At 31.6% G+C, this 17,662-nt stretch overlaps 1 protein-coding gene across 1 annotated transcript; it reads left to right on the top strand.

Annotated features, from left to right (window-relative positions):
• The first annotated feature begins 11,069 nt into the window (after positions 1-11,069).
• On the top strand, positions 11,070-16,511 carry LOC102616418 (uncharacterized). Its single transcript, XM_006464490.4, has 3 exons — positions 11,070-11,614; positions 12,522-14,022; positions 14,838-16,511. The coding sequence occupies exons 1-3, from the start codon at positions 11,254-11,256 to the stop codon at positions 16,036-16,038; spliced, it is 3,063 nt and encodes a 1,020-aa protein (XP_006464553.1). The 5' UTR covers positions 11,070-11,253; the 3' UTR covers positions 16,039-16,511.
• The last annotated feature ends 1,151 nt before the right edge of the window (positions 16,512-17,662 follow it).

The following is a 17,662-nucleotide window of genomic DNA, read 5'->3' as shown; positions in this document are numbered from 1 at the left end:
GCATATTTTAATTGCAACACAATCTAACAAAGTAAAGCTAAATTCTCTCATTTCTTCTTCTTGATTCTTTTTTGGCCTTTTTTAACGTCCACTATCGATTCCTTTAAGAGCTGTATGATTTGTTTATTACAAATGATCGATTAAGCGTTCACAGAAAGAACTTTGGTTTATTCGAAACTTTAAAAAAAAAATTAAATTAAATTAAATTAGAGGATTCAAGAACAATTAGGTCTATTTACTCATTGACTGTTTTACTAATTAATTGAATTTATGTTGGAGACAGCAGAGTGATTCCCGCAAAAAAGAAAGCGTCATGGTTAATATTTGAATATTGTATTGATTAATTCTTTAATTAATTTCTTCTATTTTATAGGTGAGAGATCATGTCTCATTTCCTACTTTAGTAAGAGGGTCCAGCTATGTTATCCCAGAGTAACGAGCATCACTGAAATGCATAAATATTTTTTTTAACCCCATTTTGTTCATACTTATGTCCCTCAAGGAAAAGTTTATACGATAAATATCAGAAATTTGAAATTTTATTAATTTTTAACTTGTTTTTGTAACTTATATTTGATTTTCAAATGTTTACATTTAAATAAAACAAGTAAATTTCTGTAACTTTAATCTAAATGAGAAGTAAATATTATATCCAAAAAATATCTCTATTAAATATGCTTATTTCCTAAATTTTAAAATCATTCCCTTTGACTAATGAAGACAGAATGTCAACTAACGATGTTTAAAATGCTTTTATTTATAACAACAAATAAAATGCCACTTATATTCAAATACTAAAAAAAAGAGAGAAAAGAAACAATCATTCGAATATTTGTATTTAAATCCATTCAAACTTCAGTCAAATTTAGACATATTCATATTTCAAATATAAAAAAATGCTATTGTAGTAAGAAAATATGAACAAAATTGAAAAAAAAAAAAGGAATATATGACAAATAAAATCCAAATGGATCACTACTTAATAGGTTGGAACTATTTACACTCTAGAAAATACGTTGAGCACTCTTATTGTAATAAAATAATTTATTACAAAAATACTCATGGTATGATTTATTATTAAAGACAATATATTATGAATAAATAAAACGTAATTAATTCTAATACCCACCATATAGTTAGTACACTAGTCTTTCAACGTATATACAATTCTTCTACTTTAACCCTAAAACTTTACAAATATTAATAAATAAACTACTACCCTTTTGATTTTTCAGTAAATAAACTTTTAATTGCACTAACCAATTTTCAGTTTCCTGAAATCTGGCAATCTACTTTTTAAGTTGGCAAAATCTGGTGATGGTTCGTTAACTATATTGATTTCTTCCTAAAATTAGTTTCATTATTAGTTGAGGATTATAGTTATGGCATTTCCTCATAAAGCTTCTAATGAACTTGCATGTTGATTTCTTGAATAATTTTTAAGATTGAAGCAAGGTTAGGATTAGATAAATAATAAACTTTGAAATTTGATGTTTTTATTTATTTCTTCTTTTTGTTTAAGAAAACGAGTTAATTTTGATAATGAATTTGATTCATTTAAATAAGTACTTAAAATATTTTTCTCCAAAAGAATTGAAGACGTCTTCATCTTAATTTTGTTTATTGCTTTTGATGAATTGAATATTTTTATATGCGTGCATAGTAAATAAAAATAATTAATTTAAAAAGATTTAAGTAAAGACATTTTTAGCATTTAAAAGAGTGTATAAAGAAAAATTAATTTTTAAAATTTTATAAATAAATATTTAAAGTAATTTTTAAAATGTAAATAGAGCCACATATGAATTGAAATTTCACTACATTCATGTGAATTTTACATATGGTCCCGTCATTTTATATAATTTTGTTATAACATTCTATATTTTATGACTAATCCACTATGGCCCTAGTCTTCTCAATTTTACCTAAATAATGTGACAGCCTACTTTAGCATATGTGTTCTCTATTATGGCCTCCGTCAAATCGAAATCATAGTTCCTCCACCGATAATTACCCACTATCCATCACAAACTCATATTTTATTAATTCATAATTGGAAAATGCCAGATTAAGAAAGAATTCTGGTCCTAAATAGTTAGTCATCACGCAACAAGGGAGTAACTATGTACATCTATATATGAATATCATATTATCCTAAAAACTATGTACATCTATATATGAATATCATATTATCCTACAAAATGCTAGATTATAAAGTCATATTTATGTTTGTGTATTTTTAACTTTAAGATTGTTTATTTACTTAAATGGTTATAATGGCCGGCAAGAAACGATGTTGTTTTACATCTTTCTCGAATTTCGGTAGTAGTTTGGCCATAAATTGCCAGAAGTCTCAATCATCATCACTGATAACAATTGCATTAAGTGAAAAAGAGGACGCGTTGATTGAGGAAGAAATGAAATAAGTCGTTTTAAAAAAAATAATAATAATAAAATTAAAAAATTAATTAATAGGAGAGATTTTTTTGATTGATTTGCATGGAGAGAGACTACATCAGATTTGAAGTGTCTTAAAAACGATTGAAGTTACATCTTTTGCTAAAGAAAGAGCGTCAACCTCAGGAAAAGAAGCCGTGTATAACTGGAAAATGGTCCCAGATCTTGACTGAAATCAATGTCATGATAAATAATTAAGATTTGCGGGTGCCATCCAGTTAAAATACTAAAATTTTTTATATCCGAAATAAGAGATTCGTAGTTTGAATTCTGCTTAAGGAAGGAGAATAAATTACTATTAATTAGGCTAAACAATAAATAAAAACAATAAATAAAAAAATATTCAAAATTAAGATGACATGTAATTTACATATACAATTGACCAAAATGATCTGTGTCGCTTTTGTCACCGGCTTTTGCTCTCTCAAAATCTTTGTTCCCCCTTCCATGTCAAAAATATAACGTGACATTTATCTATTGAATAATGAAAAATTGATTTAATAAGTAGTTAACTATACATCATTACTTGACATGAAATCGCTTGAATAGTTCTTTAGAAGTGTAAGAATTTACAATTGTTATCATATAATCATAACTCAATACAAATTTAGATAAATAAATGGACAAAGTAGATGGAAAAATCCACGGTAGAAAATCATTTTAAAACATAAATAATGCCATATACATAAATTTAAATCCAATACAGAGCTGAGTTGTACTCACTTGTTCATAATCTTTTGCCGTGTGTCCATATATAATTAAGATTCAATTATTTTTATAGTCGTTTCTAATAACTAGCAATTATATTTTTTAAAAAAGTTAACAAGAATCAGAGTTCAACATTGAATCCAACTTCAATATACATGTAGTAAAATATATGTAAAACAAGCTCCTATTCATGGGTTGAATAAGAAATGATTCAGTCTTCGGCGTGAATTCTGAAGAGTCAAAAAGCAGATAATTAAATCACGTCCATTGTGACCTTACTTTGCATTTTCACTTACAGACATCAAATGATAAGTACTTCGAACTATTCTGTCAAAGCACGCCTGACAAAAAAATTAGGCTTAACAACAACCAAATCACAACTTGTGTCCGATATCAACGTCCAAACTTTTATTTCTTAATTATTTCATGTTTAGATATATGTTGTTCATGATTTTTTCCTCTTTTACAAATTCGGAACCTTGTAATCATTTTGTTATTAGATTGTCAGTAGAAGTTCTCTTATTTCGTATCAAGAGAAGCAATTAGGGGATCTGGCCGCTATATTGCCCTTTACATTACCTCAGAAGGTGATTTTTTAAGTTCTATTTTATTTATGTATGTTTTAGTTAAATTAATAAAATTTATCAATAAGAGATTCAGCATTTGAGCCACGTTGCATGAGTCAGGAGGAAGGTTTAGTTTGATTAAGGCAATACTAACCAGCTGGGCAATCCTCAATGCTGCCAATGATTCACATTGTCCACACTCCACATACTATGTATCTCACAAAATTGAAGACAAATTGAGATCGAATTTGAATGCTTTAAGTTTGTCAAGAAGATGCATCTTTTTGAAAGGTACTTAACGGCTTTAAAAATTTGGACAAAAATTAAAAGCAAGAAAAGAAGACGATTTTGTTATATCAACTTCGATCCAGTTGTCTTGGTATCAAGCTTAAGAGTGTTGTCGTTGTTATATAAAGCAAACTAAAATACAAAGTACAAATTCAAAAAGAAAAAAAAAAAAGAAAGGAAAAAAGGAGCAAGTATATTCTTGATTTGGCTCGGACCACCAATAATTATTTGCATGAGAAACTATCACGAAACTTGCATGCAATCACCACATCAGCCGTAAAGCAGAAATTAACCAGCTGAATGAAAAATGTGGATATTACGTGTCATAATGTCACAAATTTGCTTTAAATATTCAATTGAACTTGACGCTTTCTCTTTTTAATAAACCAATTATCGACCATTTGATTGCCATACGTCCATGTGTTTTTTGAGAAACAAAAAGTCCTTTGACTTCATGTGCTACTTTGTGCAATTTCTGAATGTAATATATATGCACGCACAACATATGAGAGGCATTTTGTAATTGTTGTAAGAGTGGTCCGATAATAATTTGTAGTATTTTAAACGTTTGGAAATTAATGAGTGAAGTAGACACACTGTTAAAGTAAAATTAAAAAATAATGATCACACTAAGATATTAGAATTTAAGTGGTTCAGCTTTTAACCTATATTCACAGTGAAAATAGAAGGAAATATTTTATTAGTGAAATGAATTATAAGTATTATAATATTTTGTCTCACAACCCAAAATCACAATACACACAAACTCTCAAATCACTAAAATAAGAGTTTAAAGCTCTTAGGACACTCTATCTTAACTCTTGGCTTCTGTCAACTTGAACTGAAGAATGGAATAAATGAAGAGGGCAAATAAAATATGTATTTATAAGTCAAGTAATACCAAAAAGTCAACATGATGGGCTTTAAAATAATATATATATTTAATTCAACTTTTTATTTGGTGTCAAAGTCAAAAGTTGTATGATAGTCGCATACAATTACTTGTTATATGAATGCATATGTTCAACATTAAATTTTTAATTATATATATATATATATATATATATATATATATATATATATATATTTTAAATTGAGTGGTGGCATTTGACCCTTCTACGTTCAGAAGTGGCTCAAGTATTTATAGGACTTTAGACAAATTGTTTCATCATCTTTTAATTCAATTGAAACTTATTTAATTACTATATGTTTTTACTTAACATCTCTATTACTGCTTGTGACACACTTATGAAGGGCTAGGACTAACTTTTCTTTTCTTTTCTTTTCTTGAATTTTTACCTGTTTTGCTCGATTTTTTCCAGTAAATATTTTTTGAAAACAAGCAAACAATTATTAAAAAAAAAAAAAACAACCTACAAATATAAGAATATTTTCAAAAAGAAATGAGACAACTAAATAATACAAGTAATTAAGAGGAGTATAGAAAGATAAAAATTTGAAATTTGGGAATTATTGAAACTACAAATTAACTTCGATAATATGACTTATGAGTCTTTGAGCAACGACGATTGACCATAGAAAATAGTGGAAAAAAAGGCTGATTTTTTTCCCTAAGAAATGCACATAGTATCTTTGTTTTAGGAGGAAAATATGCTAGTGGATAAGGTAATAAATGTAAGCTTTTATGCAGAAAGTCTTTGCATAAATTTTGGTTGTTTATTTAAAAAAAAAAAGAGATAATGATAGAGCAACAATAATTAAAAATTAATATATTAATTATAATTGAGTTAGCTATACTATAGAAATTAAATTTCTTTAAGATAAAATATATGTTTAATACAAACTTAAGGTTTTAATATATAATAGGACCCTAAGTAATTGTCTAAGTCACCTAAGAGAAGAGCCACTCCTACTAAACTTCTCATTAAACTCCTATTTTAAAAACACCCAATTAAAAATATTTAAAAATTACAATAATTCTAAAAACACAAAATTACCCAAAATTACAATATTTAAAAATTACAATAATTCTAAAAACACAAAATTACCCAAAATTACAATATTTAAAAATTACAATAAAAACACCCAAGTAAACCTACGATCTAGCTTCTTATTTGTTTTAACAAAACGCCAGAATCTCTGTAGCTTGTAGAATTTCCGCTAGACTTGATTTCATATTTTCACGCACATTATTAATGAGATTTATTTTCAATATAACTACTAGCTTCTAAAAGCTCTCAAAATAATGATTACTTTAATAAGATAAAGTGTTTGTGTTATTAATCAATATAGTACTATTAAACTAAAATCATAATGAAGCTTAGAAATACACACACACACACACACACACACACACACACACACACACATATATATATATATATATATATATATATATATATATAAATTATTAGCCTCTAGCTCTACTCTGATAATTTTAAAAATCTAGGCACCCACAATTAATAACCATATATTAATCACTAGAAGATGATACATGTGTTTTAATTAGATATTTTTTTCCTCTAGCTTTAAAACTTATTTAGTCGCGGTTGAAATTGTAAATTTACAAAGAGTGATTTTATAAGAATTTTAGTGGGTGCCACTAGCTCTGCTCTTTTTAAAAAATATTTTACATGCATGATCTATTTAGACCAGATTGAGGTCTTCTAGGCCTTTTAAAATTTGACCTAATATTCATGATTTAATGGAAGGCTGTAGCTATTAAGCCCTGATTTTATATCTCATTAAGTTCCATTCTTAAATACAGACTATTAAAAAAAAATCCTTATTATTTCTAGTTATTTTCATACTCCAATTTATAACTTTTCATTTATATTATTTAAACATATCATTCTTATCTCTAATTCCCCTATGTTAGTCATTATGTTTAATGGCTCTCATTTCCTTAAAAATTTAATATCTCTCTTTTTATCATAAAGAAAGAAAATTTCTTCTCCAATTATAGTTTGATCAAGTTGAAAAAAATTTGAATTTCCATGCGAAATCACCCTAAGTCGTTGATTCTTAATAGACTTGGACGCAACTGCTACTGACATGCCACTGCCATTCTTTGCTTTTGTCATCATCCCCTAAAATTCTTTAGTTGTTGTTATTACAAACAAATAAGCTGCTGTGCTTTGTGTTTGCTGCTGCTAGTAATCTCTGTTTCAGCTTATCTTCGGTTTCTTTATGTCTTCTTGGCTTTTTGACTTCTTTATGGCTTCTTGCTTGTCTTCTGTTTCAGCTTATCTTCGGTTTCTTTATGTCTTCTTGGCTTTTTGACTTCTTTATGGCTTCTTGCTTGTCTTCCTACTTGCTCTGCTTTCTTCTTTCTTGCTCTGCTTCTATATTCCCCATTTGCCTTTTTTCTTTCCTTTTTCCCCTTTACTGTCATAATCTTGCCGCTTTTATAGATAATTTTGTGCTTATCTAATATAGGTGTCAAGCTAGCTAAACTACACCTGTCTTCATTTTAATCTCCTGCATACTAACCTTATCACCCAAAAATTATCTATTTAAATTATAGATAATATTATGAATTTATGCTAGTAATATTTTATTCACCAACAGTTGTATTTAAATTAAGTTCCCTCTAGATTAAATTCCTAGGTCTGCCATTGAATAAGAGGTTGCGAGGTTTGCCCGCTTCAAATTTTTTAAAATTAGATTCGTTTCGTTTTTAATTCTTCTATGTTAGAGTTTTAAGTTTGTATTTAAACTCGGTGTTTGAGCTTATTCTGAAGGCATTTGGTTTGAAGAAACAAAAGTAGAGGAGACGAGTAGAAAAGAGTAGAGTGGAAAGAAATAAGTGGCAAAAGATAAATTTTATGTCCAACCAAATAATGAAAATGAGATTGACCTCTCTTTTTTACTCATTTTCTCTCCTTGTTTTTCCTTTCATTTCCTCTTCTCACCAACTATTTCTTCCAACTAAACACGGACTAAGCATCGCGGAAGAAATTTTAAATTTGTCTTTGGTGTCTTTACATAACATGTTGCATATATGTATGTGTATTAGCTATTCTTTGTACATTTTACTGCCTTGATTAAAAAAACTGAAGACGCAACCTTGGTTATGGTATTATAGCTAAAACAATTGTTCGGGTTTGATGGATTCGATGGATCTTCATTTCACCTGTGTCTCCAGAAGCTAAGGACTTTAATGGTTTTCATTTTAATAGATTGAGGCCCGGTTTGATATTAATATAAGAATTTGATCGAACAACTGTACGTAATAAAATTACTTTAACTATCAAATTTATGCCCATGCCATTCCATTCAGGTTCTTTAAGGGGGAAAATTAAAAAAGGTAACAAACTCAAAAACTTGATGTAAACTATTAAAATTTTTCATTGAAATTTGAGAAACTAAAATATTATTACGCAAAGTTTGACTAATATAAGCAGGTAACTTTTGAAATCTAATAAAAGACTTTACAAAACTTGAGAAGTTTTCGACAACTATATTTTGGGTATACTTACAGTTGACAAATAATATTAGGAGTGTTCAGAATTTAATTTGATCCGCTCAATTCGTCTGATCCGTGGATTGGATATGGATTTACTTCTGTAAATCCGTAAAAATCCGTGAATATATATATATATATATAATTATTATAAATTTAATTAAAGAATATTATAAATGTGACATTACATAGTTAAATAAGCACTATTACATATTTTAGCCATTACCCAATAATAATATTAAATAAAAAATAATTAAATAATCAAATATACAAATATAACTTGTAAAACAAAATAAAAGTAAAGTCACACGCATTAGCAAAAGCAAATTAATATAACGCAAAGTTACCAACAATTTGCAAAGTCACCCAAAAGTAAAATAACATAACGTCAAGTCACCAATAATTTACAAACAAAAAACCCTAAGCTTCTCCGCCGTCCCACGCATTAGCAACACTCAATACTAGTTCGATACACTCTCGACACCGATTTCAAGGACGTTGACCGCGTGATTCTAGCGAGAGCAAGCCATCTTCTTCCCCGAGTCCATTGAACCACTTCACAATCACTAGTTCCAACCAAACAATTGCACTATCACAACCTTCAAGATCGCCACCTGTACTTCTCCTAGTTCCCATCGTTGACGGCTCCATAATCACCACTTTTCGACAAGTGCAATAGCTCTGGTGAAGGATCAGACTGTGTTTGGTTTCAGAAATTTCGTCATTTCAATTAATTGTGGCTTTACTTGAATAATTAATTTCGGTGTTATATTAATGTATTATTGTAACTTTATTTGAACAATTAATCTTAGTGTGTTATATTTTAAAACTTTAAACGTATTAGTGTAACTTTATTTGAACAATTAATCTCGATGTGCTATATTTTGAAACTTTGAATGTATTATTTTAGTTTTATTTAAACAATTAATTTGTTTAAATTTTATTCAATTTTAAATTTAATTGGTAGTAAAACTATTTTTATATTATATATATATATTTTTTAAATTTCATTAGTTCATGGATTGGGGAGAACTAAAAATTTTTAATTCGGAAACTGATGCACAAAATGGTGGATTGGATATGGATTAAGTTAAATCCGCATCTGATCCGCATACGTATGGATTGGATATGGATTGAGTCAAATCCGCATCCGATCCGCGGATGTATGGATTGGATTTGGATTGAATTTAATCAATCCATGGATTAGATTAGATTGAAAAATTATAATCTGTAAAATTGTGAATCGGATATGGATTGATGTCTAATCTGTAAAATTCGATCCGCGAACACCCCTAACAAATATTGCTTCTAACCTAAATTAACCATTAATTAAAGTCACAACACCTCATATAACTTTCTTTTAAAAAACTTTAATGCTTACATAGTTACCATTCACTTTCACTATATAACATGGTGAATTTGATGTTATGTGCCTATTGCGGGCACAATAGGGCTGATAAATTCATAAGAGTATATGAGAAAGCAGCTAAAAAACTATTCAGCCAAACTCTTGGGATATATGTTTTCATCAGTACACTTATTTATTATTTAGTTCTCATTAATACATTTCCTTATTTTTAAATTTTACGAAGTTTTTTTTTTTGTATGAATCAAATCATATCAAAATTCAAACCACCCAATGATTGGATTTGATCACAATCATTAGTTTTGAATTAGTAAAATCCTCTCAATGGGCCTTTGGTCCAGTGGGAGAACTCTTACACTTACAATGTTGAGTGCAAATGTTCGACCCTCCATAAAAATATTTATGGGGGTTATCTACAATCCTCTTTCAATTATTAAATAATTGAGTGAAGTCAATCTATCCCTCACGAAATGTGAGTGGAGTGGACAGTTCTCAAATTTTTTAGAGGGTTTAAAGAATCTGGGCAGCGCTTCAGAGGAGTACATGCCATGAAGAATGTCCCAATTGTAGAATATGTTTGTAAATATTAATTGTAATACATGATGTATGTTAGTGGAGTGGACAGTTCTTGAATATTTGAGAGGGTTTAAAGAATCTTAGCAACGCTTCAGAGGAGTACATGTCATGAAGAAGGTCTCAATTGTAGAATCTGTTTATAAATATTAATTGAAATACCTGATGTAATATCAGTAACAGTACTGTATAACAATATATAAAAAAAAAAAGAATTAGTGAAATCCCACTGAAAAATAAATCTTACATCTCTAAAAAGAAAAAAATTTATCATACTTGAAAAATAAATAATCGCATCTAACCAATAGAATTATAATTAATAATTAGCAAGAAAATTAGAGTTATATATCAAATCTTAGGGTAAAATAAAACACAAAAGCTCATAATATACTTCACTTTTTCAGTTTATCACTATCATTTACTGTCTTAACATTTAGTATTAGCTGCAGACTGCAGTTGATCAAAAGATAATAATCATTTAATTAAAAACTTGACAGCAAGAGACTAAAGTAGTATTATTATTTTTTTTTTTTGGCCCTTTTGAAACAACCAATAACTTCATTATAATCAAAGATTAAAGTGGGAATTAATAATGAGCAGTTACGTGTTAATCAAGAAATAATTACCTGGGCCGCAGTCACCCATCATATCTATGAATAAACAGACCCAACCCAAGGCTCAAACCCAACATGATAAATCACACGTGTGCTACACACGTGCATTAGGGTTTTAGGTTTTTACCCTCCATCTCTTTCACTGTGCCTAAACCCTTCTCCCTGCAAATCCTTGGAATTTTTCTCACACCCACCATGAAATGAAGCCAGACCGTCCTCGCATTTCCTCTCAAAACCCTAAAAACTTAATTTACAATGAAACCATTTTCCCCAAAATCCCTCCTTTCTCTCTCTTGTTCTTCTTCTTCGTCTTCGCCTTCATCGCCTCTCAGAATTTTCGTTGCCCATTTTTCAACCTCTTCTAATACTTCGCCTAGACGCCATGAAGAGGAGTCCAAAAACGTTAGGGTTTCGGTGTGGTGGGATTTTGAGAACTGCAATTTGCCTGCTGGTGTGAACGCTTTTAAGGTTGCTCACACGATCACTGCAGCCATTAGGGTTAATGGGATTAAGGGCCCCATTACGATCACCGCATTTGGGGACGTGGTGCAGATGTCCCGGGCCAATCAGGAGGCGCTTTCGTCAACCGGGATTAATATTGCTCATGTTCCTCATGGTATATTTTTGTTTCTGGAAATTGAATGATTGTTGTTGTTGTAAAATTTTTGGAACTTTTGGTTTGACATGTTGGTATGTTGATTTGAATTGTGTGCGAATTGAAGGACTAAAATGATGAAATGGCATAGTTTGCGTGGTTGTTTATGTATGTTTCATATTTTGTATTAAATAGAAGCTGAATAATTGTGCGTTGATAGTGGTTGCTGTTGTAGGTGGGAAAGGATGAAAATTTTGAAATCCGGGTGAGATTAAAATGATAATGTGCTGTGCATTTGTCTTTTTTTTTTTCCTTTTTTTTTCAATGTTGATGTTAGTGTGCCAATGTTTGATCAACTGTGAAACTCCCCTGTATTATGGCTCTGCTGAGGATTGCATTTGTATGAGATTCAGGAAGAGAGCATTCTTTAGATTTTTAGGGGCTACGTTATGGAAGGCAGTAATTTATTAGCAATCTCTAACCACGGAGAGAGAGTGAGAGAGGGTTGAAGATTGGGTTGAGCATGATACATCCATTTTCGTTTTCATCCCTAATCTTCCATTGGAGTTGTATATATACTCTTAATGCATACAAACAGATATGTGTATCTGTCAGTTTTCTTTAAATTTTTAATTTTTTTTATATTTTTTTTGCATAGTTTCATTTTATGATTCTGCCATTCAACTTGAGATTCTGAGGAATGAAAATTGAACAAGTTGTATGAGAATGAGTCAAGATCATGACTCAGCTTTATTCATTATAAGTTTTTCAACATCTTCCTTTTGTTGCAGAAAGTGAACAGGTCAAATTATTACAATTGACTTTGTGCTATTGCAGTCAGTTTTAATGATGTCTTGCAGTTGAGTGTCTTCCTAATTAGTTCCACTGGTTCCGGCCATTAACCATGCAAATATTTCTTGAAGTACAGGTGGAAAGAATAGTGCCGATAGATCGCTTTTAGTAGATCTCATGTGCTGGGTTTCTCAAAACCCTCCGCCTGCACATCTTTTCTTAATCTCTGGTGACAGGGACTTTGCCAGCGTTTTGCATCGTTTAAGGATGAACAACTATAACATATTGCTTGCAAGTCGAGAAAGTGCTTCTAATGTTCTCTGCAGTGCTGCAAGTGTCATGTGGAATTGGGATTCTTTGCTTCGAAAAGAGAACCTAGCTGGAAAGCATTTTAATCAACCACCCGATGGTCCATATGGTTCCTGGTATGGCCATTATAAGGGGCCTCTTCTAGATCCTTTCTCAGTAGCTGAACAGCCAGCAATTTCACGTTCTGTTGAGCCTCCTGAGCCTGCTTCAGATAAGCTTCGTCCAGTTCCAAAGTCAGTTGTTAGGCAGATTCGTTATATTTTAAAATCATATCCTGAAGGAATTTTCATTACAGAACTTCGGGCAGAGTTAAGCAAGAGTCCTGTTACTATAGATAAAGACCTATATGGATATAAGAAATTCTCCCGCTTTCTTTTATCAATGCCAAACATTTTAAGGCTTCAACCTGAACCTGATGGTCAGTTTTTGGTCTATGGAAGCACTCCAAAAGCTCCTGAACCATTTGAGATAGATCTGGGTACATCTAATGGACACGATTGCGAAAATGGTACATCTAATGGACATGTTTGTAGAAATGGAGACCGAGAGCTGTCGGAGTCCTTGAAATTAAGTGTTGATCAAGGACTTAAAAATGGAGCTGCCAATGGTAAGCCATCTTCATCTCCTGAAGCAGTTGTGGATCAGCCATCGAGAAAAGTTCAACAGCACCCTTTATCGAGTGAGAAAGAGAACGTTATCAATGCAGAAGTGCAGGAGCCTCTGAAAAAAGTTCAACAGCCCCCTCCGATGGACAAGAATGTTAGTTCACCAGTTGCAGTGCAGGAAGACGAGCCACATGTATTGAAACAAGATCCCGTGAATGAGGTTGTGTTCTTTAAAAAAATTTGGATAAGATGGTTTGGCGGAAAAAATGGTGATTCTGATATAAAAAGTCAGCACATTCCAGAAAAATGTAGTGACTCAGGAGATATTTCACAGAAGATAAGTAAGAAACGCCCTGAAAAACCTTTGGCTTATGGTGATGGCAAAAAGAAAAAAGTTGAGGAAAAGAACATCAGATCTCCAACTCAGGATGATGATCTAGCAGAATCAGTTCAGGGGAAAAAAACAGCTAAAAGTGCTCATGCTTGTGGTGAAAAATCTACCATGAGCGCCGGTGTTCTTAGTCAAATAGTAAACTGGTGTAAATTTCGGAGAAGCCGTCCAGACTCTGATTCATTGAGTGATCTGTCCAGTGAAAAGTTGAACCAGACAAACAGTAATGCTCAAAAGCATGCAGTTTTCTTAAAGGATTCTTTCTGGTCAAACATGGAATCATTTATGGAGTCACCAAGAGGATCAGTCATTGTCTCTCAGTCAAGGACCAGGTTCGTGCAATCGCTAGATTTCCTTTCTTTTCCTCCAGTTTTGTTGTCAATTTCAGATACAGAAAGGATATAAAATGAAGTGAGACCTCTTGAACTACCTATGACTAGTGGTTACTCTGAACTTACAGGAACATGGCTTCTTACAATTAGTCAGCATTGTTATTTAGTTATTGGTTAGAATATTAAGAATTTATTGGCTGAAAAAACTTTTGTAACTAAGCAAATTGCTAGATTTTTGCTTTATTTAGTTCAAGTTTTTCTTATTTCAAAAGAGGCTTACATATGAAATTGAATAGGTAGATGGTCTTATTTGAACTTGTAAATCAGGCATCTCTCTCCTTGTATGAGTTTGGAATTGCAAATGCATCAAAAAGATTGAATGAATTTCTGCAAAAGATTTGCAAATTATGCAAATGAGTTGCAGATTGGAAGATATATAAAAAAGGGAGACAATCAGTTCATCGTGCGTTAGCTTTTGCCTTGCAATTTCTGCAACATTTATTGGTTTCATTCATCAGTGACCTTAGTAGATGGATTTTTCTTTTTTGTGGTAACAATGTAGTATGAAATTTCAGGCATGATAATTCTGAAGTTTAAAAGGGAGACAATCAGTTCATCGTGCATTAGCTTTTGCCTTGCAATTTCTGCAACATTTATTGGTTTCATTCATCGGTGACCTTAGTAGATGGATTTTTTTTTTTTGTGGTAACAATGTAGTATGAAATTTCAGGCATGATAATTCTGAAGTTTAAAATGTAAATAGTTGAATTCAGACAATATTTTAATATTTCTTATACTTTTGTGATTCACGACAGGAAGCAGATGGCAGAATCTTTGAAAGAGGAAGGCCCTTTGGTTCTCAGAGACCTTAGTGAGTGTGATCTTCTTGACCTTGTGGATTTGATGATATTGGAGAAGAAATGGGTAGAAGAATACCCATCTGAAAAGTCACCTTTCAAACTTTCTGGTCTGGTTAGAAAGAAATCTTCTTTAGATCATTCTCTTGCTGCAAATGGGTTGAGATCAATCTTTTTGAATACACCTTCAAAATCTGACCAGCCGAAAGTGCAAAAGCATGACGAAGAGAAACAGAGTTGGAAGATTTCACATGCTGGAGTTCCTGCATCTGCCATCAATAAGAATCCTAAGGACAGATCTAGAAATGACATATTAGCCGACTGCCAAAAGCTTGTTGATGAGATATTGAAGGAGTACCCAGAAGGATATAATATGAGAGGCTTCAGACAACTTTTCATTGAGAGGTATGGCTACCATCTGGATATACAAAAACTTGGTTACCAAAAGTTGCGGACCCTGTTGCAGATAATGCCTGGGGTGACGATTGAGTCCAGGTATATGCTTCCTTCCAACAAGGTGATGTGTAGCTCTGGCCTGGAAACTTCAGATCCTGGCTTTGAAGAAGTTGATGCTCATCATCCATTATCTAACTCAGATAGGGAGCTATTAGAAACGTCAAAGAAGAGTGATGATTCTGACTCTCAATGGGAGGAGCTGGGGCCTGTTTCTAACTTGAGCTTTGACAGAAAGGCAGTGCAATCGGGGCTGAAGGGAGAGCCAGTGAAAGAAACAGAGACGGAAACTTATCCAGATTATGAACCTTCAGTCTCTGATGATGAATTTTCAGATTCTGGAGGAGACGCCTCCACTGCAACACAACCAGAAGGGCAAGGGAAGCCAGAGGTGGATAACGAAGATAGCTCATTGTTGCAAATCCTGGATTCATGGTACAGCAGTAAGGAGGAAGTCGACAACAATAAGAACAAGTCAGAGAATGTTGATGGCATGGTTGATTGTTCAACCGATGGAGTAATACCATCTGCTTCTTCTGAAGAAGCAACCACTAGTGCAACTTCTTCAGGAAATTTTGCACTGAAGCAAAGACCTAAGAAGCGCTATTCTTTTGTGTCGGACCCACTTGATAATGAAAAAGACAAATTGATTGATGGAATATTGGGTAGCTTGAAGAAATCAGGTGAGCCGAGGATGGAAGGCTGAGGGTCATGAATAGAAAAAATTTGGAAATCCTTCGTTTTACCTTATGAGAAAAGATGAGGATCCCCTTTTTTTTGAAAACGTTGAAAAAATAATAACTGGAGTAGATTTTATAATCCTAGTCACACATTATGCTTTGGCGGAATTAGAAAGAAGTTGATTTTATTGAGGTTAGGCGCAATATGCAGCACTAGTCCACTGATTTCAATTTACATTTTGAATGATAGAAATTTTTGTACTTCTTAGTTCTTCAAATGGCTAAGTTGTACTGAATCCGCATATTATTTATAGCTTTGACACAAGGGCCTGGAGTTCTTCTTTCAGTTATGGAGTATTAGACAGAGTTGTATATAGAGGTAGCTTCCTTTATGTGCCCTGTAAAAAGTCTTCTAAAGGCTGTATACATTTGAGGCTTCCGTCTGTGTTGCCATTCCTTCCTCAAATGGTGTTTATTATTAATAATCTTCCTGACTCAATGCCCTGATAATGTGATTGGAATGATGGCATAACATCGCAGTTTATCATTTACAATTTGCAATCTGATGACAACAAGCTTTGTACAGAAGCTCAAACCGAAAACTATGTTGAAAATGAGAGAAAAGTGTGCTTCTGTGTGTAAGTAAAATAGTAGTTAGGGTTTTGAGTTGATGAAGTAATAGTTATTAGTTGGGGTTCGAATACAGAGTATTATCATTAGTAGGATAAAGCTACGGTGCAACTGTGGTACCATGCCACAGTTGCATCCAACCGTTGGATGCACTTAGATTGGTAGGGTCCACTAACATTCAACAGCTGGATGCAATTGTGGCACGGTACCACAGTTGCACCACATATTTTCCCTCATTATTAATATGACAGATGAGTTAAAGAATAAAGATTTTAGGGCACTTGCGCTTCATGTGACTATGGCTATGGGTTCTGCCCTTCTGATTTTTTATTTTTTAAAAAAAAATTCGTAATTATTTTAAATTATTAAAATTAACAGCAAAAGTATTTTTCTTTACTATTCATATTTTAAAATATAATCAATCATACTTCCGTGTATCATCCTAAAGTAAAGTGCAAGTCAGACTCTGGCCCATCATCTCAATTAATTGGAATTATAGGTGGGTGCATACGTCAATTATGAAATATGAAAACAATTACAAATATTTTTATAATATTTTATGCGATTGTAGAATCTAAACTAATTTCGTAACTTTCAAAATTGTTTTTACGTATCTTCCTTATAAAAGAAATTCAATTCATGTGAAATTTGTGACCAGTTAAAATTGTCAATATTAATTTATTTTTCGCTTGTAGAGAGAAGCACATAGACATAGAAAAGGGAAAAGTTTATTAATTTAACAGAATGAAAAAATAAATAAGGATTTTTCTATGATGCTATATGCTTTTATAGCATTGATTATGAGTTCGTTTTAGACTTGGATTTAAATATTTAATATTTAATATTTGTTTAATTTAATGAATAATTCATTCATTCATTCATTCATTAATGAGCAATAAGTAATATTCAAATTAAATTGATGAATACAAATTGAATAGAGAGACTTAGAATTCAACATGAAAAGGGTTGTGATCCATTATAATTCTTTTTAATTAGTTTGTTAACTAATTAAAATATTTT

The sequence above is a fragment of the Citrus sinensis genome, chromosome 7, assembly GCF_022201045.2.
Source record: "Citrus sinensis cultivar Valencia sweet orange chromosome 7, DVS_A1.0, whole genome shotgun sequence".
Classification (NCBI taxonomy): domain Eukaryota; kingdom Viridiplantae; phylum Streptophyta; class Magnoliopsida; order Sapindales; family Rutaceae; genus Citrus; species Citrus sinensis.
The sequence above is the reverse complement of the archived record's forward strand: the minus strand, read 5'-3'. Positions and strand labels throughout refer to the sequence as shown.

Excerpts from the sequence above, each read along its gene's own strand:
- LOC102616418 (XM_006464490.4), top strand. The coding sequence starts at position 11,254 with ATGAAACCATTTTCCCCAAAATCCCTCCTTTCTCTCTCTTGTTCTTCT. Across the intron at positions 11,615-12,521 it reads TATTGCTCATGTTCCTCATG|GTGGAAAGAATAGTGCCGAT; the intron begins GTATATTTTTGT and ends CTTGAAGTACAG. Across the intron at positions 14,023-14,837 it reads GTCTCTCAGTCAAGGACCAG|GAAGCAGATGGCAGAATCTT; the intron begins GTTCGTGCAATC and ends GATTCACGACAG.